The 25,503-nt window shown below is 45.0% G+C and overlaps 2 protein-coding genes across 7 annotated transcripts in view; one reads left to right on the top strand and one right to left on the bottom strand.

Moving 5' to 3' along the window:
• The window catches only part of SH3GLB2 (SH3 domain containing GRB2 like, endophilin B2), a 143,431-nt gene extending 139,868 nt beyond the window's left edge, over positions 1–3,563 (top strand). For all 5 annotated transcript variants that reach the window (XM_082263088.1, XM_082263087.1, XM_082263086.1 and 2 more), the window contains 2 exons: positions 2,600–2,825; positions 2,911–3,563. In XM_082263088.1, the coding sequence (XP_082119214.1) occupies positions 2,600–2,825; positions 2,911–3,018 (334 nt within the window). In that variant the 3' untranslated portion in view covers positions 3,019–3,563. The remainder of the gene's footprint in view (positions 1–2,599; positions 2,826–2,910) is intronic.
• A 3,151-nt stretch (positions 3,564–6,714) lies between these two features.
• Positions 6,715–25,503, bottom strand: part of NUP188 (nucleoporin 188) — a 152,020-nt gene continuing 133,231 nt past the window's right edge. For both annotated transcript variants that reach the window (XM_082263034.1, XM_082263035.1), the window contains exons 37-44: positions 25,277–25,441; positions 19,297–19,434; positions 19,064–19,138; positions 18,787–18,990; positions 18,125–18,256; positions 17,968–18,041; positions 17,427–17,556; positions 6,715–6,956 (exon numbers count right to left, since the gene is read on the bottom strand). In XM_082263034.1, the coding sequence (XP_082119160.1) occupies positions 6,780–6,956; positions 17,427–17,556; positions 17,968–18,041; positions 18,125–18,256; positions 18,787–18,990; positions 19,064–19,138; positions 19,297–19,434; positions 25,277–25,441 (1,095 nt within the window). In that variant the 3' untranslated portion in view covers positions 6,715–6,779. The remainder of the gene's footprint in view (positions 6,957–17,426; positions 17,557–17,967; positions 18,042–18,124; positions 18,257–18,786; positions 18,991–19,063; positions 19,139–19,296; positions 19,435–25,276; positions 25,442–25,503) is intronic.

The following is a 25,503-nucleotide window of genomic DNA, read 5'->3' as shown; positions in this document are numbered from 1 at the left end:
CTGCCTAGTGTTCTACTCCTGTAGGGGGCGGTATTACCCTACTGAGATGCATCAGAGGACTGCGTCCGTCGATAAACCTAAGAGAAAAGGATTTTACGGTAAGTCAAAAATCCAGTTTTTCTTTCCAAGTCACTGACTGAACAAGTAGGCAGACAAGAAGCTCTGACCCTTATTTAGTCCTGAAGCCAGGGACAGCCAGACACTAAGCATTTTCAAGTGGCGGTCAACATTGGCAGCCATTTTCTATCCTCTGACTCCCTGGCTTTTCTTACGGTCCTGAGCAATGATCTATATTATCTGGGTGGTTTGCAGCATCCTCAGAAATGCTGTACATGGACCAGTCCTGATAATAGAAAATTGTCCCCAGCTGGGTGTGCACACTTGGATGGCATGGAGAAAGCATGACATTTACATTATGCTAAGACTTCTGCACAATGTGAGCCATTTCTCAGGCCGGGGAGGGACTATAGACAGAAATCTACAACTGTGTTCAGTATTTATATGGGAAAGCTGCTGAGCTGGGCAGGGTTGATAGGATTATGCCATTATTGAAGAAACCGTGCTTATCCTTTACACAGCCTCTTGGCTTAAGGCTGACCTGAAACAAACAAGCCTCTCACCAAGAGAGCTTGGCAGTAAGACATTTTCTGCCTGTTTTTACACTCATCGATACAGGAAGTGCAAAATAAAAACACCAAACCTTTAGCCCCGGTTCACACTAGGGCGACCTGGTCGCCTCACATAGGAAAGCTGCGGACCCGTTCTAATAGGAGCGACACAAGTCGCTCCGACCTAGAAAAAGGGTCCGGAGCTTCTTTGGGGCGACCAGGAGGCGACCGCCATAGACTTCAATGTTATGAAGTCCGTGGCGGCCGCTCCGAGGTCGCGGCGCGCTGCTCGCACCGCGATCTCGGAGGTCGCCCCTGAAAGTAGCGTCGCTCCTATGTGAACCGGCGCTTAACAAAAGTGTTGATTCACAAACACAGAACGCATTTCTGGGGTATTAAAAATAATAGATCCCTCTAAAGTAGTGGTTCTCAACTAGGGTTCCTCCAGAGGTTGCTAGGGGTTCCTTGAGCAATTTCTTCCTCTCAGATAAGTTCCCCTGACACCATTGATCTTTTTAGCTATCTGGAAGAAGGTAATTCTTCCCAATGTCCACAAGTGTAAGGAGCATTCTTCCCACTGACCATCACACTAATGTATCATGAGTTGTAAATATAGTCATTTTTAGCAGGGGTTCCCAGAGACCTGAAAATTATTTCAAGGGTTCCTCCACGTTGAAAAGGTTGATCAATGATGATTATATGTCATATTTAAGCTGTGAATATGGGGGGAAGCTCGTCGGTGCTGTCATTTGTGAATCAATACTTTTAAAGGTTTTGGATTCTAATATTGTTTGATGCCCTCATTGAATTTTGTATACTTGGATCACTAAATTTGGACCCCTTAGCCCTCATTCACACTGAGGGTGAGTTTGAAATCGTGCAAGCTCAGCTGAACTCGCACAATTTCAAACCTGCATGTCAGTGCAAGTTCGGGAGCAATTTGACATACATCTGTGCGGGTTTTTGCACAGATGTCTATTGAAATCGCCAAAAGTAGTGCAGAAACTATTTTTGGAAATCGATGCGATGTCGTTGCAGGTAATAGGCTTTGATTTGACATGTTAAAGCGGCTCGATGTGAATGGGGGCTTAGGGAGTACCATGTTAGCAAGAGCTGCCTCACTAGAGCTATTGTACCCGATTACATCATGCTAATCTTCTGATAATTTGAATCCAGTGTCTTAAAGAATCAGTTGACCTTTAAAAGAAAAAACAAATGCACATTTTTCAGGTAAAGAAAAATGTGGATTTTCTATTTTTTTTTGGCGGTAGCCTTGAAAGCTTTGCAGACTGTCAGTGTAAGCTGAACAATATAATGGCGCACACATACACAGAAAAAAATGTATGTGTGTGCTATTATATTGTTGAATTTGTATATTGGTCTTTTAGCAGCACCAACCTGAGAATTGTGCGTTTAGGGTGTGCTCCCAATATCTTTTTTGTCAGTGTAAGCTGTCTGCTCATATGGGCAGGCAGTTGCACAATGACGACAGGAAGAATCCATGAACTACCTAGAGTGCTCAACAGTGCCCTGGTAGTTATTAGAGAACTACATGCCATCAGTCACAAAGGCTGTCGGTTCTTGTAGTTCATTCATTCACGGAACTCTGTGAATGAATGTGGCCATATGGGTGAAGCCCTGCACAGCCACAATCTTTTCAAATAGTGACAGCGGGTGCAAGGAGAAGATCACACTGTCACAAGGAGAGGGTTTGTGCAGCAAGAGCAGGGTACATGTTCCACCATAAAAACAAGTAGAACATGTAACAATGTCCCCAAAGGTGAACTTATTTAATCTCCACTTGTTCCAGGCCATCACACATCTGATTCTCCCCATCTCTGTATAGCTAGGATGTATTTTACTTCCCTTTTGCTCTATAGAAAATGGAAATATTTTAACCAGTTTACTGTTAAGTCTGTGCAGAAAGTGCTTTCTCCTTTATGTTGCTGCTGTTTACAGCCACCTTAACTCAATGTCTTTATCCTGTACAGATTTCCATCTACATTTGTGGGCAATACAGATGCCATGTCTCCTCCTCTCAGCACCTCACCGCCAGCTGCCACTCTGCCGCTGCTCCAAGCTGTGAGTCCTAATCCTGCGGATGGGACCCTGAACCCATCTGAGGTGAAGCCACCTGCCAGTGGTACACGTAAAGCCAGGGTTCTGTATGATTACGAGGCAGCAGACAGCAGTGAGCTGGCACTCAAGGCAGATGAGGTAAGTGAAGGAAAACTGTAGCTTGCATTTCTTTCCAAGACTTTTTCCTTGTATACATTTACCAGTTCCTTTTTTCCCTTTTCAGTTAATTACTGTTTATAGCCTCCCTGGCATGGACCCAGACTGGCTCATTGGAGAACGAGGGAACAAGAAAGGAAAAGTACCAGTTACCTACCTGGAGCTCCTCAGCTAGACCAGAGTTACAGATGTGCAGAATCTCTCAACAAGCCAATAGCCCCCTAGGGGCTGACTCATTGCTCCGAGGCTGCTGCTGCTTCAAATCCCAGTTCATCTGTCGTTGCAAGTTCCCTTTTTCACACAGCCCCCTCCTTGTAAGTGATCAGCCTCCAGTTTTAATGACTGAGCAGCACAGATGTAGTTAACTGCCTCACACTGTGCATTACTAAACTTTAGTCTGCTGTTCAGGGAACCGCTCACAAGGCTGTTCACCTTTCATGACCAAACTGGCTTGTGCTAAAAATCCCAGATGTGAAATCTCCCAAAGCGCAATACCAATGAGGCCGCAAGCCAAGATGGCAGCAGCTTCCACAGTGCTGAGTCACCGGTGGTTGAAGAGTCCCAACATTTTGTTATTTACAGTCACTGTGGAGTTCTGTACATTTGAGATTCCTATTACTATAAAAATTCTCTTTGTGGGGCATGTTTTGGTTTTCAGAATTTTCTTCTAGTATAAAAGGAAAAAAATCACTTTAGCACCACTATGCAGAGAGAGAATGTATCTGAAATATTTTGTGACTTTCTCAGTCCCCTTTAGAGCCAAGCCATCTTTGTACATTCCTTTGTATCAATAGTTCCCATCTGCCCTCAGATTTTCATAGAGGTGATTGGCACACAGTAGAGGAAGCCATATTGTGTTCATTTTAAATGAGAAAGTATAATAGTTTTAATATTTTAAAAATGACTGCCCTACCTGGGTGCAGCCATGGGATATTCTTTAAAGAGGACACGTCAAATTATAAAAGAGATGATGTTGCAAGAGTTATGTCGAATATATTTGATTTACATAGCTTGTTCGCTACCCCCTTTATAATATAAATTGTTAATCTTGTTCGGGTAGCTTTACTGCTTGCCTTATCTACCATTTACAATTTTTCTAGGAGTTAGGATTCCTGTTTGCATTTCATTACAGAATATTCTTATAGGCTTAATTCCTTAAGGGAACTTAGCAAAGCTTCCTGGGCCAATCTAATGAGCGGCATGTGCCACATTAACAAAGCAGATGGCCCTGATTTAACTTTCTCTGCACCACCTTTTTATTTCATAGTGCAACAGAATCTGGTGTGTGTTCTATGCCTAATTAACAGATTGGAGCAGTTTCCCAATATAAAATGTGATGTTAAGTGTCTGCGAGTAAGCTGGCAGACGGCTTTCTCTGCATTTGCAGTGAACACATTACATAGAAAGCACCTGACTGTTACTCTCAGCAAATACAGGTTACCAGTCTTCATCCTCCCTCTCAGCTGAATGGGGGGTAATGATGGCAGGCATAGGGAACCGGAGCAAGCAGTTTCCTGTGAGTGTCTGGCACAGACATAGCATAGAAAAACAGAGCTTGTTTCCTCCATTTACAAGAGTAGCGCAGACTTTATGCCTGTGCCATATTTAAGAATGATTTAGGAAAAAAAACAGACTTGGCCATCACAGAAAAAATCTAGTATTTATCCACTGTCTTTGTGGATGCTTTTCTAGTATAATGGAACATGTTCTAGCAGAAGTCACTTAACTTATCCTTTACTGCCCTCTCTATTTACAGACTTGCTGAACCTGTGCCTTCCTGTGTCAAACAGGAGGCAGTATCTGTGCTGCATGGATAGTTTGGCCAATCTTCTTCTATTGCATATATTGGACACAACACTCCTAACTAAATCAGGTACAGTCAATTATCTGTCCCTATGAACCAATAGGAGCTTTGCTTGCTGGAAAGTGGGGTAGAGCAGCTTTTATTACTTTGAATATTTAAAGGCAAGGGGGGTTATAAAGAGGATTCTGGGATATTTTTCTCTTTTTTTATCATAGTCTGAATGAACTATAAAATATTTTTCTCTAAATGCCCCTGCACTTGATTGGGAACAGAATGAACACAGCTTTACTGAGCTCATTTAACACTCCCCCCCCCACCTCCTTTAGTAAGGCATCACCTCTACATATCATTACAGGGAGAAATAAAAAGAAGGGTAGGCTAGTCACTGGGATGAGGTGCTTCTTCTGGTTTTAAGTAGTATCTCTGCAAAATGCCAGGTCCTCGTTAAAGTGCACCTAAATTCTGTTTAGCCCACGGTCAAACTGAGGGAGGGTTTGAAATTGTGCGAGTTCGGGGGCGATTTGACAGACGTCTGTGCGGGTTCATGCACAGATATCTATTGATATCGCCCCTAAAGTCACAAAAAGTAGTGCAGGAACTACTTTTGGGAATTGGTGAGGCACTGCAAAGTCGGTGTCCTTGCCGGCAAGAGGCTCTGATTTGGCATGCCAAATCGGACCAAACTGAACGGGGGCTTAAAAAAAGAATAAACATGCTATAAATGAATTCCATAGTTTATATGTCATAGGAACAAGGCTGTTTAGATAGGAATCCTTGGTCCAAATACTACTCCTTCTGGGAGGAACAGACCATGCATTTAGTAAAAATACAGAGAACTTTTAAATGCTTTGTTTTTTAACAAATTGCCATTAGCAACCATATTCCTGCTTTTAATTACCTATACTCCACAAGACCTATTTCAGACTCTGTTGGATCATGTGAGTTGCAGAGGACAGTTCTTCCTTCTGGCAGGCCATACACGGCGCAAATTTTCTTTCCTGCAAGCATGGGTTGCAGGAAAGAAATTCGCACAATTTCCTCAAGACATACAGTGCTGACAGAGGGGAATCAGCAATTGTATTCTCCTAACAATGGAAGCCGGGAGAGAACAGTAATTATCGCTAGTGGTTATAGCAGCCACTTGCAATAATGGCAAGCAAATCCGGCATGTTGGTTGTACCGAAGTTGATCATTCAGCCTATTATTAACAATTTGAATCTTGGCCAGTTCCTGCTGAACCGGCTGATATTCAAACATTATATGGCTGGTCTATGTCACAAGACCCACTGTTGTCTATCTTGTCAGTTGAGTTGTATTTTCTTATCTTCCTACACTGCTCTCCAGTGCTGCAAAGTGCTTTGTTACTACAACACAAAATGGCTACTGTACTGTCCACCACACCAAGGCCTGTTATGTTCCCAACTTTTCTAACAAGGTGCAGGTAAACCAAAAGGCCCATTGCTTCACACACATCTAATGATTTTTCTTTTATTTTTGTGTGTTATTTATTGCCTGTCTGCATTTACTGTCTGTGTTTGATTAGATATATTAATAAATTAAGTCATTCCTGCATAACAGGCCTGTGTGACTTTTCCCTCAGCAAAGACTGCTCAGACTGCAATATGTTAACAAGTTTCTTTTACTTTCAGTATAAATAGGATGTCAAAAATTCAAGTTGCCTTCAAAACAAAACAAAACAGACCATCATACAAAAAGAAAAATGAAGGGCACACTGGCATGGTAGTGTCAAGCTCTGCATGCAATGACACCAAGTACAGTCACTGGTTGTTCCATGAGGCAGTTTCATCTCCTGTCCCAAAATGTGAGTTTTCAGTAAAGGCTCCGCAACACATCCCAAAGCAGCCAAACTATTTCCTCATCTCTGACTACAGCAAGTAAAAATCAGTTTGGTTGCTCTGTGATTTATATTGCACAGCCTATGCTTGTATGCTCACAAATGTATACAGAATGTTTGTGTGATAGGCACTGGCCTTTAAAAGATGCTTTACAGTCCTCTTGATTAATAGGCTTGTAACAAAACAATGGTGGGTGGTAGCGGTATCTGATGGTTGTGGTCCATGGACTGGGTCAATGAGTTTATGTACATTCTTTAATCAGTCCCCAATAGTTCTCTATCTTTGTACATGTCGTATAAATGCTTGGACCAGCTGGATTATTGGCTCCTGGGCTTCAGGAGCTACCTTTAAGGATGTTCCGGCTTTTGGCTGTGGGGAAGGCAAGTGGCCAGCTGCAGGAGAGGAAGGGACGCCGCGTCGCATGTACCGTGATAGGCTAGAGACCAAAGTGCTCTGAAATGAGAGACAAAGAGAAGAAGGTTAGATATTTATATTATACAACTTTATAACTGACTATTCTAGAGCTTTACAAGAATATATTTACACACCATGAATGGGTTATACTACCATGAACTGGGGTCTTAGGAGGGGATGCACAGAACATGAAGAGCCTGGTTTGGGCAAAAACCCCCCCTTCATGCCTAAGCCTTTTTCTTACATTTTATTCTTAAAAGTTAAAATCAGTATTTTTTTTTCTAGAAAATTACTTAGAAACCCCAAACATTAGCAGAGACCCTAGAGCAGTGGTGGCGACCCTTGCCACCCCAGATGTTTTGGAACTACATTTCCCATGATGCTCACCTACTCTGCAGAGTGCATGAGCATCATGGGAAATGTCAGTCTAAAACATCTGGGGTGCCAAGATTTGCCATTACTGCCCTAGAGAATAAAATGGCAGTCATTGCAATATCTCATGTTGCACAGGGTATTAGCACAGCTGTATTTCAAATGCATTTTTTTGAAGAAATACACTTGATATCCCTTCCTGCTGCTTGTAATAACAGCCAAGTGGCCGATTAGCCACATTGGTTATTATTACAAGAAAGCCAACTGTCGGCTGTTAAAAAAAAAATGGTACCAAGCTGATGCCTCTAGCTGCAGGCATCACCCTAGTACAACCCCTTGCAGCCCAGGCTGCATATATGCGTTACATTGGTGGTAAGGTAACCCCCTCCACCAACAGTATTCAGATATGCGACTTCAAGGAAGTGGGTCTTTTCTTTATCTGTGTCAATGAGCGACAGAGAAATTTGTGTTTAAATGTAGCTGTATATTTCTTGCTACTACCATAACCCACCACCAAAGAACAATCTAAATAAATTCTCCTGCTCCTTTGCAAACCCAGTGATTCCACATATGTGTTATATGTATGTTGTTTTACGCCTAGTACAGCCCAGAAACAATAATAATGCATATTTAACTTTTTTTTTAAAAATCCTATCCAATATACTGATCTGTTCACTGACCTTGATCTAGCTATTTTTTTTAACACGTGTATGTTTACATAAGGAGAGAAAGATACAATGGGGGAGATTTAGGCCCCGTTCACATAGGGGCGACGCTACTTCGCACCGCGACCTCTGAGGTTGCGGTGCGAGCAGCGCGCCGCAACCTTGGAGCGACCGCCACGGACTTCATAACATTGAAGTCTATGGCGGTCGCCCCAAAGAAGCTCCGGAACCTTTTTCTAAGTCGGAGCGACTTGTGTCGCTCCTATTAGAACGGGTCCGCAGCTTCCCTATGGGAGGCGACCAGGTCGCCTTAGTGTGAACGGGGGCTTAGAGCCCATTCACACTAGCACGACTTGTGTAGCCCCAGGGCGCTTGACATAACAAAAGCAATGTTAATCAGTGCTGTCTTAATTGGCACTACTGAAGTTGCTCCGACTTCAGAAAAGGGTCCTGTACTACTTTGAGGCGACCTGTGATCCGACTGTCCCATATACTTCAATGGGAGTCGCCTCCTTACTTAATTGAAGCGACTTGTTATCAGACTTTCCAGGAAGAAGAAAGAGATTAGCCAGGCATTCCCCACAGACAAAGTCTCCTGTCTCTTCAAAGTAGTGCACAAGTCTCTTCAAGTCACGGGGCGACTTTCTGGTCGTGGTAGTGTGAACCGGCTCTCAGGCTTGGTTCACACTTATGCAATGCGGGAAGGCTGCGAATTCGCAGCCTGTTCCCGCATCGCAAACGCGAAGGAAACTTCTCTGCATCGGGTGGTGAGCCTTGAGGGTCCCCCTCTCTCTCTCTCTGTGGGGGTCAAGAAGCAGGTACACTGAGGGGCGCTATTGCGCTAGGGGGATACATATAAAAAAAAAAAAAAAAAAGTTTTTTTTCTGGCAAAGTGTCCTGGGTTAACATGGACCCTGCCACTCATGTATCTCCACCGGATCCGCTTGAGGTGTCTGCAGGATCCTCCAGCACCCCGCTTACGATTGAATCATTGTCAGCTATTATGGAGACCTTTGTGTCCCGGGTGGAAGTGGCTTGTCAGGGACAGGGTGCAAGGAAGCGACCCCCGCCTAACCCCATGTTATCTGAAACTTCGGATTCAGAATCTGAGCCTATTTCTGCAGTTGCAGGTACCTCATCTGGGATTGGTGTCTCGGGTACTGTCTCTTCAGACAGTGAGGAGGATGTTTCGGCATCAGCCATAGCCCGAGAGGAAGCGTTGGTAAACGCGCTAATTGTATCTGTTCAAGAAACCTTAAGATTACAGGGTTCTCCGTCGGAAGTAGCTGAGACTGAGATCCCCTTTGGGACTAAAAAACGCATCAAAGTGGCGCAGGTTTTTCCATTGCCCAAATGTTTTGGCATTCCGATCAAAGAAGAATGGAGTCTGCCAAAACGCACTACTGCTATTTCTAAACGCATTAACAGGCGTTATCCGTTTGAGGAAACCCTCATTAAGAAATGGACAGAACCACCTGTGGTGGATTCACCAATTGCTAGATTGAATAAAGCCACGGTTATTCCATTAGAAGACGCTCCGTCTTTTAAGGATCCGGTGGATCGCAAGATAGAAGCTATGTCTCTCGCACCATGTTTTCCTTGATTGGATCAGCTTTCAGACCAATAATTGCTATTGGGCTGGTTTCGCAGACTGTAACTGAATGGACCAAATGGTTACGCCGGGACTTAGAAGAGGTCCCTCAGGCGGTATCAGATTTGTTGGAACAGATGATACAGGGGTTACAGTTTGTGTGTGATGCGGCGTTAGACGCCACTCCATTATTGGCGCGAGCATCAGTTTCAGCAGTGGTTCTCAGGCGTACACTGTGGCTAAAAGGTTGGTTAGCCGACCAAGGTTCCAAAAAAGCATTGGCTAATATCCCCTTTTCAGGAGAGCGTTTATTTGGAGCCAACTTAGATGAGATCATTAAGGATCTCACGGGAGGAAAGAGCACCTTTTTACCGCAAAATGCTAAGGGTAAAGGACCTCGTCAAAGACGAGGGCCTTCTTTTTCTGCTCACAAAAATTTTTTTCGTCCCGCGGGTGAAAAAATTAAGTCCTCCAAAGCTCCTTCAGGAGACTTCAGGGGAAGTTGGTCGGGCAAGCAAAAGCCCGCTCCTTCCAGACCTGAAGATAAGTCTACTAAACCCTGAAGGTGCGCCCCCACCCATAACTGGGGTGGGGGGACGTCTTCGCCGGTTCCCGGATCGCGATTCTTCCCTTCCAATATCCAACTATCCCCGGATCGTTTAGAAGATCTGCGGAGAGCAGTCACGGATTTACTACAACAAGGAGTGGTAGTCCACGTTCCTTGGACAGAACGTTTTCAGGGGTTTTATTCAAACCTATTTACAATACCCAGGAAAGAGGGCAAAGTGCGTCCAATTCTGGACTTAAGGGCACTCAATTCCTTTGTCAACATAAGAAAATTCAAAATGGAATCCATTCGCACAGTAGCAGCCTTCCTGCATTCAGGGGATGTCCTAGCGTCCATAGACATCAAGGACGCCTATCTTCACATTCCCATTTACGCAGGACATCAGCGGTTTCTACGTTTTTCCGTAGAAGAGAACCACTATCAGTTTGTGGCGTTACCTTTCGGTCTTGCCACGGCTCCTCGGGTCTTCACAAAGGTGTTGGCACTACTGCGCCAAAGAGGCATATCGATTCTAGGTTACCTAGACGATCTCCTGCTTCATGCAGAGTCTCCACAGACCCTGCTACAAAACATAGAAAATACTATAATTTCTTTACAGGAATTCGGGTGGCTGGTGAACCAGCAAAAGTAATTTCTGGTTCCCACCCAGAGGCTCGAATATCTGGGTCTAATTCTAGACACATTCAGGACAAGAGTTTTCCTTCTGGTAGGGAAACTCCGGAAGATTCAATCAGCAGTCCAGTTGTTACTATCCAACAGCTGGTCTTCCCTTCGGACTTGCATGAGGGTTCTGGGGTTGATGGTGGCTTCCTTCGAAGCAGTCCCATTTGCCCAGTCTCATACCCGAATTCTTCAGCAAGAGATTCTTCTCAGATGGAATCGGAATCCGGAATCCCTGGACTATCGGATCCGATTGCGCAAACAGACCAGAGAGTCTCTGGTCTGGTGGCTTCGGTCTCCGATGCTCAGCCAGGGAAAGTCATTTCTGCCAATATATTGGACGATAGTGACCACGGATGCCAGCCTATCCGGATGGGGAGGAATTCTTGGTCAGCTATCCGTTCAGGGACTTTGGTCCCCGGAAGAATCCAGGTTACCGATAAATGTATTGGAACTGAGAGCGATCAGACTTTGTCTGATTCACTGGACCGAGCAGCTCCAGGGCAGCCCGGTTCGGATCCAGTCGGACAACGCCACGGCTGTGGCTTATGTCAATCACCAGGGGGGCACCAAGAGTGTCCGGGCGGCCAAGAAAGTGGCTTGCATTCTTCGCTGGGCGGAACGGTTTGTTCCAGCTATCTCTGCGGTGTTCATTCCGGGGGTGGAGAATTGGCAGGCAGATTATCTCAGCCGTCAGACTCTGGATCAGGGGGAATGGTCCCTCCATCCAGAAGTTTTCCACCAGTTGTGCCTACGTTGGGGCACCCCGGATGTGGATCTGTTGGCATCACGATTCAACAGAAAAGTACAGAGATTTGTGGCTCGCTCCCGCGATCCTCTAGCAGAGACCGCAGACGCGCTGGTCGCCCCGTGGGGGCAATACCAGCTAATGTATGCCTTCCCTCCTCTTGGGTTACTGCCAAGACTTCTTCACAGGATAGAGGAGGAAGGAATTCCAGTAATCCTGGTAGCTCCGGACTGGCCTCGCCGAGCTTGGTACGCCGACTTGGTCAGACTGGTGGCGGACGTCCCGTGGAGACTTCCTCTCAGGGAGGATCTACTGTCTCAGGGACCGATCTTCCATCCTGCTTTACAATCGCTGGCTTTAACGGCCTGGCTATTGAGACCCAGGTGCTGAAGGACAAGGGTTTGTCAGCTTCAGTTATTCCTACTCTAGTTAAAGCAAGGAAAGCGACTTCCAGAAAGATTTATCATCGCACATGGAAGTCCTACATTGCATGGTGTGAACCCCTGGGGTTCCACCCACGATCTTATTCGGTTAGTCGAATATTAGCTTTTCTGCAACAAGGGGTTGAGCAGAAACTGGCCTTGAGCACTATCAAGGGTCAGGTCTCAGCATTAGCTATCTTCTTTCAGAAGCCTTTGGCTACTCATTCCTTGGTGCGGAATTTCAGCCAGGGGGTGCGACATCTGGCTCCGCCAGTGCGCGCGCCGTTACCACCCTGGGATCTTAATTTAGTATTGTCGGTTCTTCAGAAACCTCCCTTTGAAGATATTAGGGAGATTCCTCTACCTACGTTGTCCCAGAAGGTGGCCTTCTTGGTGGCTATCACTTCTGCACGCAGGGTGTCAGAACTGGCCGCATTATCTTGTCGTTCCCCATATCTGGTGGTTCATAGAGATAAGGTGGTTCTTCGTCCGAATCCATCCTTCCTACCAAATGTGGTTTCAGAATTTCATCTGAATGAAGAAATTGTATTACCTTCCCTGTGTCCTAAGCCCAGTCATCCTCGGGAGTTTGCTTTACACTCCTTGGATGTGGTCCGGGCGATCAGGGTATACTTGAAAACGACAGACTCGTTTCGCAAGACGGATTCACTTTTTGTGGTCCCGGATGGACCCAAAAAGGGGTTGCCTGCATCTGCCGCGACTATTTCCAAATGGATCAGACAGACGGTGGTACAGGCTTATTCTATTAAGGGTCGGGAGCCCCCGTTCCCTGTTAAGGCGCACTCCACTCGGGCACTTAGTGCGTCATGGGCCTTTCGCCATCAGGCGTCAGTGGTCCAGGTGTGCAAGGCGGCTACCTGGTCGTCGGTGCATTACTTTACAAAACATTATAAAGTTGATGTAACGGCATCGTCGGATGCCTCGTTTGGCCGCAAGGTTTTGCAGGCCGCAATTTGAGGAGACCAGTGGTCTACCTCGAGGTTATTTTTTCCGTTGGAATTTTTATTTGAGTCTCATTCTTTGTTTATAATGAGCCTTTAAAACTTCTAGTTTGGCACCGGTTGGGCCTTTTAGATTGGATTTTGATTTCTGTCAATCCCACCCCTCATTTGTGGCACTGCTTCTGGATGTCCTAATTGATGTGAATCAAAGAGGACTACGTCTGTCAATGAGCGACAGAGAAAATCTGATTTTTGTAAGATCTTACCGTAAAATCCTTTTCTCTTAGCTCATTGACAGACGTAGTACCCGCCCCTCTATCATTGAGTTGGGTTGGGTTAAATTCTCTGTTACTGCTTTACAACAGAACTGATTTCTTGTAGCAGAGAGAGGGAGGATCTACCCTCTGGGACTGCCCCTAGGGTGGAGCCAGAACGTTTTTTCTTTCTGCCTAGTCCTACTCCTGCGGAGACAACATCTGTCAATGAGCTAAGAGAAAAGGATTTTACGGTAAGATCTTACAAAAATCTGATTTTACTTTCGTTTTACTAATCTGGAACAGTTTTCCTTTGATGAATAAAAAATAAAAGAGCTATCCATTTACCACCAAAAGAAAAAACAATTTATCCGGAAAAGAACAAGGTATAATTTACCTGGATAAGGTAAAGGGGTAGATGATATGTAAAATTTTACTATCGCAGGTCAAGGTTGCAAAATTGTTTACAGGTTTTCTGTCAGAATAGCGCTACCTATCAGATTCTGCTACCAGAAGTGACGTACAGACTAAAACAACTTACTGAGCATGCGCCATGCGTTCCAATAGGTTTCCTAATGTGACAGAACACGAAGCAGAGGTGGACATCTTCTCACACCCACGCAAGTCTTGAATTTCACATTTATTTTAGCCGTAAACTCACCTTATATACTGAAATAGACCGAGTGAAAAAGTCTATTTCACTACATAATCAGTTTGTCGCTGAGCAGTTGGGGTGTACCAAGATGGCCGTCGCCACTTTCACTATATTTACTAGAGTACAATAATACAAATATAATACTGTGATTCAGTATATAAGGTGAGTTTATTGCTAAAATAAATGTAAAAATCAAGACTTGCTTGGTGTAAGAAGATGTCCGCCTTCTGCTTCGTGTTCTGTCACTTTAGAAAACCTATTGGAACAGGAATGCATGCTGCATGCGCAGTAAGTTGTTCTAGTCTGTATGTTACTTCCGTCAGAATACCGCTACCTATCAGATTCTGCTACTGGAAGTGACATAGGGACTAGAACTTCTTACTGCGCATGTGTCATACGTTCCAATAGCCTTTCGAATGTGACAGAACACGAAGCAGAGGCGGACATCTTCTTACACCCACACAAGTCTTGAATTTTACATTTATTTTAGCAGTAAAATCACCTTTTATACTAAATCACAGTATTACATTTGTATTATTGTACTCTAGTAAATATAGCAAGAAATCCTCAGGTAGAAGGTGGCGACGGCCATCTTGGTACACCCCACACTGCTCAGCGACAAACTGATTATACAGTGAAATAGACTTTTTCACTCGGTCGCGGTAAAATAGTCTATTTCAGTATATAAAGGTGAGTTTACGGCTAAAATAAATGTGAGATTCAAGACTTTCGTGGGTGTAAGAACATGTCCACCTCTGCTTCGTGTTCTGTCACATTAGGAAGCCTATTGGAACGCATAGCACATGCGCAGTAAGTTGTTCTAGTCTATACGTCACTTCCGGTAGCAGAATCTGACAAAACACAGGCCTTACCTCCCTGGCGGTCTGATTATGTAAGGATTTCTGTGCTAAAAGCGGGACATTGTTTTGCATGGAAATCTGTTATTCTATATATTTTAAAACTCACCTTCCCCTGCGATCCCCCGCAGTACTCCAGCCATCCTCCTGCAGTGTGCTCAGCAGATGCTGGCACCTGTCTTCCGGTTCCCTTCTCTGCGAGCGTTGCAATGCAGGGGGGGTGGAACCGCCGACAAATTCAAAAGTGTAAATACACCAAATAACACGATACAAAGCTGTGATCCTAACAGATCACTATATCATGCCATTTCACCTGGTGACTTTTCCAGTGCTTTGTGCCTGGAAAATACAACCATGGCGTCCAAAAAAGCGTTTTTTTGCGCAAAAGTGCTTTTAGACGAACTGGAAAACAGTGACAGGGAAACGGAGTTACTTAAAAAACTGAGCGATAGCTTTTCGTGGGAAAAATCGTCATCCAGTACGGAAAGTGATGACGGCGACGATTCTGATGTCTCTTTCTGGCACATCGCTTGTGGAATTTGGGAAGTATATCAAATGACTCTTCAGAATTTCTAATGGAGCGATGTGCCTGAAAGAGACATCAGAATCGTCGCTGTTGCCACTTTCCGTACCGGATGATGAATTTTCCCACGAATCGCTATCGCTCAGTTCTTCAAGTAACTCCGTTTCGCTGTCACTGTTTTCCAGTTCGTCTAAAAGCACTTTTGCGCAAAAAGAACACTTTTTGGACGCCATGGTCGTTCTCTATTTTCCAGGCACAAAGAACTGGAAAAGGCACCAGGTGAAATGGCACAATACAGTGTAATCCGTTAGGATCATAGCTTTGTATCATCTCATTTTGTGTACTGTATTTTCTGGCGTATAAGACTAATTTTGAACCTCAAAATCCCCCAAAAATGGGGGGTCGTCTTAGACGCCGAGTATAATATCTCCAAGGTAACCTAAGTATAAGTATTACCGGTAGATGTAATCTCTCACGACGCTGGCTGTGTGGGAATCCTGTACCGGTATACAGTATGTACCGTAGCTTCGGCTACATACAGTGTACCGCGCTGAGCCAATCAGGGAGAGGGATGTATTCTATTATTGAATGCAAAGCCTGCTCGGATTGGCGGAGTAACATCAGCCCGCCTCTCTGACTCTGCCAATCCAAGCAGGCTTTTGCATTCAATAATAGAATACATCGCTCACTGTGATTGGCTCAGCGCGGTATACTGTATATAGCCGAAGCTACGGTACATACGGTATACCGGTACAGGATTCCCGCACAGCCAGCGTCTTGAGATTACATCTACTGGTAATACTTGGGGTACCTTGGAGATATTATAAGAGATTACATGTATTACAGTACTTGGGGTACCTTGGAGATCTAGGAGAAATCTGATGTTTTTTAATGGTGTTGCCTTGATTCGGAAGGGGGGTAGTCTTATACGGTGAGTATAGCCCAAAACCTATGTTTTAACTTGAAAATTAGGGGGGTCGTCTTATATGCCAGAAAATACGGTATTTACATTTTTGAATTTGCCGCTGGTTCCACCCCCCTGCGTCGCAACGTTCGCAGGGAAGGGAACCGGAAGGCAAGGGCCGAGCACAGAGCAGGGAGAGACTGTGAGGATGGCGGGGGATCGCAGGGAAGGGGAGTGTGATTCTGGGGTAATCCCGAGAATGGCTTGGAGTTACCGCTACTGAAAATTAACCCTGAGCCACACTCGAGAATACCGCTAGGAAGGATAAAGTATAACTAAAGGCAAAACTTTTTTTTAGTTTTGAATAGAGGGGAGATGAATCTGTGTATCCTGTTTCCCATTATCACTGTAAGCAAAAAGAAAAAAAAAATGTGGGTTGTCCCCAGAAAAGTAATAGAGGGGAAATCTTCCAATGGGGACACAGGTGGTGGAAAAAAAAATCTGACAGGGGTTATAACCCTCCCTTGCTCTATTCAAAATGGGGAAAAAAAGTTTTGCCTATTGTTCTACTTTAACATTTGTTTTACCCTCAGTCACAAAGGGCTTAGAACAAATAGTTGTACTCCTCTTTCTTGAATATACGGTTTCACGTCTCAGATTTTTCAACTATTTTAAATTAATGTTTAATATAGAGAGAAGAGTCACCATTTCTTTTTCTGATGTATTTCCACAATGGGCACCAGGACAAGGAGTTTGGAGAGACTGCAATGAAAATACTGGGGAAAGGTCAGAACCGATCTGTCGGGTTTTATTGTTTATATGGAAATGTCCCAAAATGGAGGCGGACCAGTGCTAAAATCCAGACAGATGTTCTGACCCTTCCCCAACCTACTACTAAAAAAAAAATAACTGGAATTCCTTGACTAAGTAATATAAACCATTTTCAGCCTGGGAGCAGGTTTGGAGCCCTAGAGATGATTTGGCTGTGTTTTCTATTCTGCCACAATGGTGATTTTACCTCATTAGCTGAAAGCGCAGTTTCAGAAGTATTAGCACAACGGCTCTAGATTGTTCACATGGGAATGTTTTGTGCGTTGATGTAGAAAAGCAGAAATGTCAGTACATAGAGTATAACAACATGGAAGAGGTGTAATTTCAGAGCTGTTGGTTGGTAAATTGAATTTAAAAAAGCTCCAACAAAAAACCCAGCTAGCCACAGAGCTATCAACAAGCTAAGGATTACTTAAAAAAAAAGCTAAACCTATCTGTAAGTCAGAGGTTTCCCAAATATCAGCTTAATATATAAAAAAAATTGTATTTATTCATACCAGTTCAGAGGCAAGCTCCTGCTTCATGCGCTGTTTGTCTCGGGGGTGGACTGACGGATCACGAAGATAACGCAAGGCTTGTGATATCAACAAGTAGAAACAGTTCTCAATGATAAATAGCAGTAGAGGCCTAGTAGAAAACAAGAAGCAAAATTAAAACAAAGTTTGTTTCAGTCAGTCAGCTTGGGGGTTAGATTTTTTTTTTTTTTTTTTTTTTTAAAAGGTAAATTTCTATGGGAACTTGTCAAGACTTCTGCTGACAAAACCTGTAATGGTTCCAACCATTTAGAGACGTTTCTGAGAGCATGCAGCTTCTTTTGTAAAAAGCCAATTCCATCTTGTGGTCACAGAAGGCACTACTACTGTCTTACAGTGTGTGAATGATATAAATACGTGCATTTTACAGGCTCAAGGTTGAAAGTTAGTTCACATCATAAAGCAAGGGGTGAAAATAAAGCCCATTTAAAATTTCAAAGTCTGATTGACTTTTGTACAAGGTCTGATGAATTCCCAATTCCCGAGTTTTGTTCTCAGAGCTCACCTGAGGTTCTTGCTTTCCTCCGATAGGCTGGGAAAAGATGCAGATGGAAAAGGAGGATCTTTCTTTTTATCCATCTGCAAAGAGATTCAATTTGTCACAACAGTGCAGCCACTACAGAGTTACAGGGGAAGAGTATTAAACACTTGTGATGGCTCACCTCTCCCAGCATGTTCAGCATCACATTGACAGTGGCCAGGAAGGTCCCAAATGAAGGCGCCACATCTGCATCAAAAGCTGGGGTAGTGAAGTTCAGGGCTAATAGCATCTGATATTGTGAGAGGTCCAAAGGCTGCAAACAGATAATACGAGGTATTTATTCCAGGCCACTTTGATAAATCACACAAGAGAATAACATTAACTTCTTAGATTGTAAGCTCTAACGAGCAGAGCCCTCTGATTCCTACTGTATTAAAGTGTATTGTATTTGCACTGTCTACCCTCAAGTTGTAAAGCGCTGCCTAAATTGTCGGTGCTATATAAAGCCTATATAATAAAAATAACAACTCAAAGCACTCTAGGAAAAACCTAGTTTGGGCTACAGGGAGGAAGGCAAAGTATCTGCCACATTTCCACTATGATGATTCCCTTTCAGACCCTGTACTATTTCTTAGTGGAAACATAGATAGCAATATAAATTTGACCAAGTATTGTAACACTTTCCCAAGCCAACCAGAGTTAGAAGAAAATTATTTGACTGGTTTAAACTTTTTAAACACTCAACCAAACCAACGATTATTAAAATAACCCCTACATTCTCACAAAAACTATAAATGCTGATTGGATGGTTAATTAAATGTTTCTTCCTTCAATATGGCTGACCTGCAGAATCTGGCTCAGATCCGGTGTGAAAGCTCGCAATGTAGAAAGGGTCTTGCTGAGGATTTTCAGGAGGCTGAACTGAACAGAACGCAATGCTCTTAGCTCCAGGGCCTCACTCTCCGGTGTCGGCTGTACGGAAGGAGTCTGTGGTGTGCGTTGACCTCGAGAGGCCGTGCCTGACGTCACTGCTTCCCCACTTTTTATCTGAAGAGAGAAAATGTCCTTTAGATGCAGAAGGTCCTCAAATGCAGATCTAGACATGTGCTAGGATACTCACCTGTAAATAATGTTGCAGCATCTTTCGGCTGTACAAAAGGGATGTGCAAGACTGGCACAGATAGCATAAACTGACCTACAATAAAATAAAGACGTTCATTATAAGCTAACTTTTTTATTCAGAATTTCATTTTTGAAGTATGTTCTCGATTGTCTCCCTGCACTGAATTTTTGAATACAGCAGGGTGACCACACACTGCTGTACTTGTTAGCAGGATTTATGTGTCTCCTCACCTGAATGTCCTTCATAAACTGCGGTAAGTGGAAATGCAATTCTTTGATGAAATTGGACAGCTGCAGCAGAAAACCTACAGTGTGGTCAGCCTCCTCCAGACAGGCCAAATTCGGCACAGTACGCACCGCACCTAGGCACTGGGGAAAACCAAAGTGTAAGTAGGACACCAGTACACAATCAAACAAAGAAGAAAATCTAGTGAGCAAAAACATACTTTGTGGAATAAATGTATATACAGTATCTCACAAAAGTAAGTACATCATGTGGTTTGAGGAGACCAAGATAAACTTATTTGGTTCAGATGTTGTGAAGCGTGTGGCACTGGGGAGCTACAGTTCATTGAGGGAACCATGAATGGCAACATATACTGTGATATACTGATGCAGAGCATGATCCCCTCCCTTTGGAGACTGGGCCACAGGGCAGTATTCCAACATGATAAACGACCCCAAACACACCTCCAAGATGACCACTGCCTTCCTAAAGAAGCTGAGGGTAAAGGTGATGGACTGGCCAAGCATGTCTCCAGACCTAAACCCTATTGAGCATCTGTGGGGCATTCTCAAATGGAAGGTGGAGGAGCACAAGGTCTCTAACATCCACCAGCTCCGTGATGTTGTCATGGAGGAGTGGAAGAGGACTCCAATGGCAACCTGTGAAGCTCTGGTGAACTCCATGCCCAAGAGGGTTAAGGCAGTGCTGGAAAATAATGGTGGCCACACAAAATATTGACACTTTGGGCCCAATTTGGAAATTTCCACTTAGGGGTGTACTCTTTTTTGTTGCCAGCGGTTTAGACATTAATGGCTGCGAGTTATTTTGAGGGGACAGCAAATTTACACTGTTATACAAGCTGTACACTCACTACTTTACATTGTAGCAAAGTGTCATTTCTTCAGTGTTGTCACGTGAAAAGATAAAAAACAAATTTACAAAAATGTGAGGGTGTACTCACTTTTGTGAAATACTGTAGCACTAATGCCCACACTTGTCCATACATTTATCGGTGTCTCGACAAAACCAAACACTGTTCTCTAGATTCAAATGTTTCCATAGCAAGATGAACAGCAGACTGCACTCCAAAAATAAAATGTATACCTTAAGGGATCAGTCCACCCAGGAGTAACATTTATTTCTCTGAGTCCACCGACGGACGTGGCTCGCTGCCTAATCATAGACGGTTGGGTAATAGCTCCTCCCACCAGGACTGACCAGGCACTTCAGTCAAAGGTTTGACACGCCCAGGGGGCGTACCCCAGGCTATTACCCTCAGCCTCACCAAAGCACAGACAGTTTGGTTGCAAGCAGTGGAGAATCCCAAAAAAAAAACCCTCATAGAAAAGACAGAGGGGTGGGAGCCACGTCCGTCGGTGGACTCAGAGAAATGGATTTTACGTTAAGTACAAAAATCCCATTTTCTCTATCGTCCACCAACGGACGTGGCTCGCTGTTTAATCATAGACAGTTGGGACGTCCAAAAGCAGTAGCCACAGAGGGGTGGGAAATGGACAAACTCAAAGGAATGCAAATTCCCACGGCTAACATAGCCAACATAGGAACATGGAGCCCAACAAAAGAAAAACGACTCAAATGTAATAAAACCAGAAGAGGAGGATCAAGAAACCACTCCTTCACACGGCGGTCTGCAAAACCTTGCGGCCAAAGGACGCATCCGCGAATGCCAGCACATCCACTATAAAACATGGTGAATGTGTGCACCGACGACCAAGTGGCCGCCTTACAAACCTGCAGCACTGACGCTTGATGGCAGAAGGCCCAGGAGGCACTCAACGCCCACGTAGAGTGAGCAGTAACAGGGTAAGGCGGAACCTTGCCCCTAAGAGAATACGCTTTCACCACCGTAGACGCAGCTTGACCCTTCCGGGGTCCATCCGTATTCACAAAAAGAGAGTCCGACCTACGAGAAGACTCCGTGACCTCAAGATACACCCATATCGCCCGAACTTCATCCAAATAATGCAAGTCAATTTCCGTTGGATGTGAAGGTTTCGGACAAGTGAAGTTCGGAGTGAAGAGAGCACTAAGTCCTCATTCAAATGAAAGTCAAACTACCTTAGGTAGGAAACGATGAATTAGGTCGTAACACCACCTTATGTATCACCAGATACGGGGAATGGCAAGACAACACCGCCAGTTCAGACACCCTCCGAGCAGAGGTGATAGCCACCAAAAAGGCAACCTTCTGCGACAGGTCAAGTAGCGAAATGCGCCTTATGTTCTCAAAAGGAGGATGCTGAAGAACTGACAGAACCAAATTAAGATCCCAAGGAGGTATCAGGGACCTCCTGCGGGGAGCCAAATGACTAACCCCCTGAAGAAAGGGTACGAATCAAAGAATGATTGGCCAACGGACGTTGGAAATACACAGCCAAAGCTGAGATCTGACACTTAAGAGTGCCCAAAGACAAGCGTTGGTCCACTCCAGTCTGCAAGAAGGCCAGAATCCTGCCAACAACAAATGATCTAGGATGTAGATGTAAAGACTCACACCAAGCAATGTACGCTTTCCAAGTACGATGATAGACCTTCCTAGAAGTGGACTTCCTAGCCTTAGGCAAGGTAGAAGCCACCAATGCATAGAGTCCCTGGAGCTCTGACTCAAACGAATCAGATTGTCCCGGGATGCGGGGTCCTTGTCCCATTTGACAAGGATCTCCTGTTGAAGAATTCTCGTGTGGGCCTGAGCATATGGCATGGAGGACCAGAGAAACCCGGTCGCAAGCCAGCAGAGACAGAATCATCTCCTTCAACTTCTGCAACTTCACAGGAGGAAGAAACACCTTCGCCATAGTCGAGTTCAGAACCATTCCTAGGTACTCCAATCTGGTCGTTGGAATCAAAGCAGATTTCTGAAGGTTGAGATTCCAACCAAACTACTGTAGAGTGTGAATAGTCACCTCCAGATCCCATTCCAATTGTGCAGATGACTCCGCTCGGAGAAGGAGATCGTCCAGATAACCCAAGATTGCTATCCCTCTCTGCCTAAGCAGCGCTAATATAGGGGCTAACACCTTGGTGAAGACCCTGGGAGCAGAGGCAAGCCCAAACGGCAATGCCACAAATTGAAAATGGTCCTGGCCCACCGCAAAACGGAGAAACTGTTGATGGGCCTGACAAATGGGGGACATGAAGATGGGAATCCTTGATATCGATCGAGGCCAACAGGTCCCCCTGATGCAGGAACGCCACCACTGATCGCAGGGATTCCATGCAAAACTTCTGGATGCGCACAAAGCGGTTCAACAGTTTGAGGTCCAAGATTGGATGCAATTTGCCCTCCTTCCTTGGAACAGTAAAGAGGTTTGAATAAAAACCTCGAAAGCTTTCCGCATGAGGGACTGGGACAATCACTCCTTGGGTCAGCAAGTCCCGAATTGCATTCTGCAACCCAGCCAGACGGTCTGAAGATAGCCGAAGATTGGAAGGCAAAAATCTGTCCAGAGGACGGGAACGAAACTCTATCTTGTACCCGGACTGAATCACATCGTGAACCCACCTGTCATGTAACAGGGAAATCCACGGATCCGGAAAGAAATGGAGACGCCCCCCCCCACCCCTAGAATGGGTGGGGGCACCCCTTCAGGCAGAGGAGGTCTGCTTGGGGTTGCTGGGGGCGGAAGGTTTCGGCTTCCCAGCCCATCGTTTTCCCGGAGCCATTACCACCGACGTCTGTTTTGATTGCTGCGACCCGGTCGCACAAAAAAAGACGCTTCATTCAGGGCAGTAAAAGAAGGACCCCACTTACACGAGGGGGCCTTTGGCTTAGAGGAATGGGGAAAGTAACGTGCTCTTACCCCCAGTGACTGACTTGATCAAGTCATCCAAGGCGGAACCAAAGAGGCGATCACCCTGGTATGGGAGATCTGACAATAATTTTTTGGAAGCCTGGTCAGCCGACCAAGATTTCAACCATATCACACGTCTGATAAGCACACTAACCACCGATGCTCTAGCCTCAAGCAGGACGACATCCAGATTAGCATCACATACGAATCGCAGAGTCTGCGATAATTGATCAGTAAGTTCCAGTGTAGCTGACGGTACCTGAATAACCTTCAGTGCCATTCAATATAGTCTGGGAGAGTATGTATTATAGTATCATAGTATTGTAGCCATGGCAGGCCTGAGAATAGAGCCCACCAATGTATACAGGTGCGATATCACTGCAGGCCAGTCCCCGTCCATGGGACTATAGACACTGTGGAGACCCAACGCGCAGCTACAGTCGGCAAGTGCTCGCTGGCACAAACTGGGAGACCTTAAGGCTCTCATATAGCCAGTCTGAAACCCAGCTGGCATATCCATCAAGAACTGGAGTCAGCAGAAACAAAAAATAAAAAAAATCCAAAGAAAAAAGGTTCCCTTTAAGACCTCAATATGTCTATCAGTCACAGATAAGGATTCTGCCACTGGTAAAACCGTGGCCTTATGAATACCACATATCTGGGGGTCCACCGGAGGAGGAACTGTACACTTGTGCAAGATCCCTTCCTCAAACAGATAGCGCCTGGCTAAACTTTTAGGGATCGCAGGCGTGCAACTAGGTCACCGCCATTGTTCTTCCACCAAGGTGGATAAAACTTCAGGACAGGGAAAAACCCTGGCCGACTTCTTTGGTCCGAGGGATCCAAAGGAGACTGAGTCCCCTTACGATTTAGAAATCGCATCCGTGAGTTTAAGGGTGTCTCTCACTGACGATATTAAAGCATCCACCAAAGCATTTTCCTGTGCTAAGGCGGATGTAGAAGTATTCTCTTCTGCATCAGAAGCATCTGAAAGCAGGGACGCATCCTCCAGGAGAGGGTCTGCGTCGCCAGCAACCAGGACAGCCTCAGAATCTGTGGTGCGCGAGGAGACAGGCAAGGGGCGTTTCTTAGAAAAAGCTGCTGCAATAACCTTGTCCATTTTCTTGCATGACAGATAATAAAGACACATCATGAGCCTCAGATGCTGGCCCCAGGAATACATCAGGGGTCGCAGATAAACTTGAGGAGTCCATGTTAGAAATATGGCCTAGCAGTATATGTGCACAGACCAGACAGGGAACGTGGAAGCACTGGAACCTGCACCACAGGCAGGAGGAAAGGATCCCTGCATAAAAAAAGGGGGGGGGGGGGGGAATCGGGAGTGGGTACCTAAAGATCTACTCACCTCAGAGGTCGCCCACGTCCACCCCAGGCCCGCTAACCAGACGGGGGGACTGTACTTACCAAACCACACTGCCCCTGCACCGCAGTGAGGAGGACACTGTCTGCCGAGGGGTAGGCTGCAACTCCGGCATGCCAGGTGTGTGCTACCCAGTGCGATATCACTGCAGGCCAGTCCCCGTCCATGGGACTATAGACACTGTGGAGACCCAACGCGCAGCTACAGTCGGCAAGTGCTCGCTGGCACAAACTGGGAGACCTTAAGGCTCTCATATAGCCAGTCTGAAACCCAGCTGGCATATCCATCAAGAACTGGAGTCAGCAGAAACAAAAAATAAAAAAAATCCAAAGAAAAAAGGTTCCCTTTAAGACATTTAAAAATGAAACCAGGACAAACGTCCCAGCAGGGAGCTCCTGAGACCAGGCAGCAAAAGACTGTCTGTGCTTTGGTGAGGCTGAGGGTACACCCCCTGGGCGTGTCAAACCTTTGACTGAAGTGCCTGGTCACTCCTGGTGGGAGGAGCCATTACCCAACCGTCTATGATTAAGCAGCGAGCCACGTCCGTCAGATAGAGAAATCTTCCTAATAAAAGGTAAATAAAACAAACGCGGACATTGCTTGTAACTTTTCTTACTACATCCAAAACAAAAAAAAAAACGGAGGAAGTTGGTTTTAAAAAACACATAACTATTAATGGGTATGATGTGTCATACAGTGCCTCTCACTTTACAGAGAAGAAAGGATGAGGATTACAGCCATGGACCATCCACCTTGAGCTGCCAATGCTTACTTTTATGTCCCTAATATTACCTGTAATATCCTCTCTTGATGAACTCCTACAAAGTCTAAGGCCTCTGTTAGGAAGTTGTATCTCAAAGTCTTCAGCAGCCTCTCCATCAGTGTTATGGTCAATCTGTACACACCAGGCCATGATGGAGCATCCACAATTTTACGGGATGAGAGTGGGGTCTGTACCTATGAAAAGAAAGAAAGAAAGAACATTAAAAACAACTCACGGGTCCTATCACAACGCGCCA

The sequence above is a fragment of the Pelophylax lessonae genome (genome assembly GCF_965119305.1).
Source record: "Pelophylax lessonae genome assembly, chromosome: 7".
NCBI classification, from domain to species: domain Eukaryota; kingdom Metazoa; phylum Chordata; class Amphibia; order Anura; family Ranidae; genus Pelophylax; species Pelophylax lessonae.
This window is presented reverse-complemented; position numbering and strand designations above follow the sequence as displayed.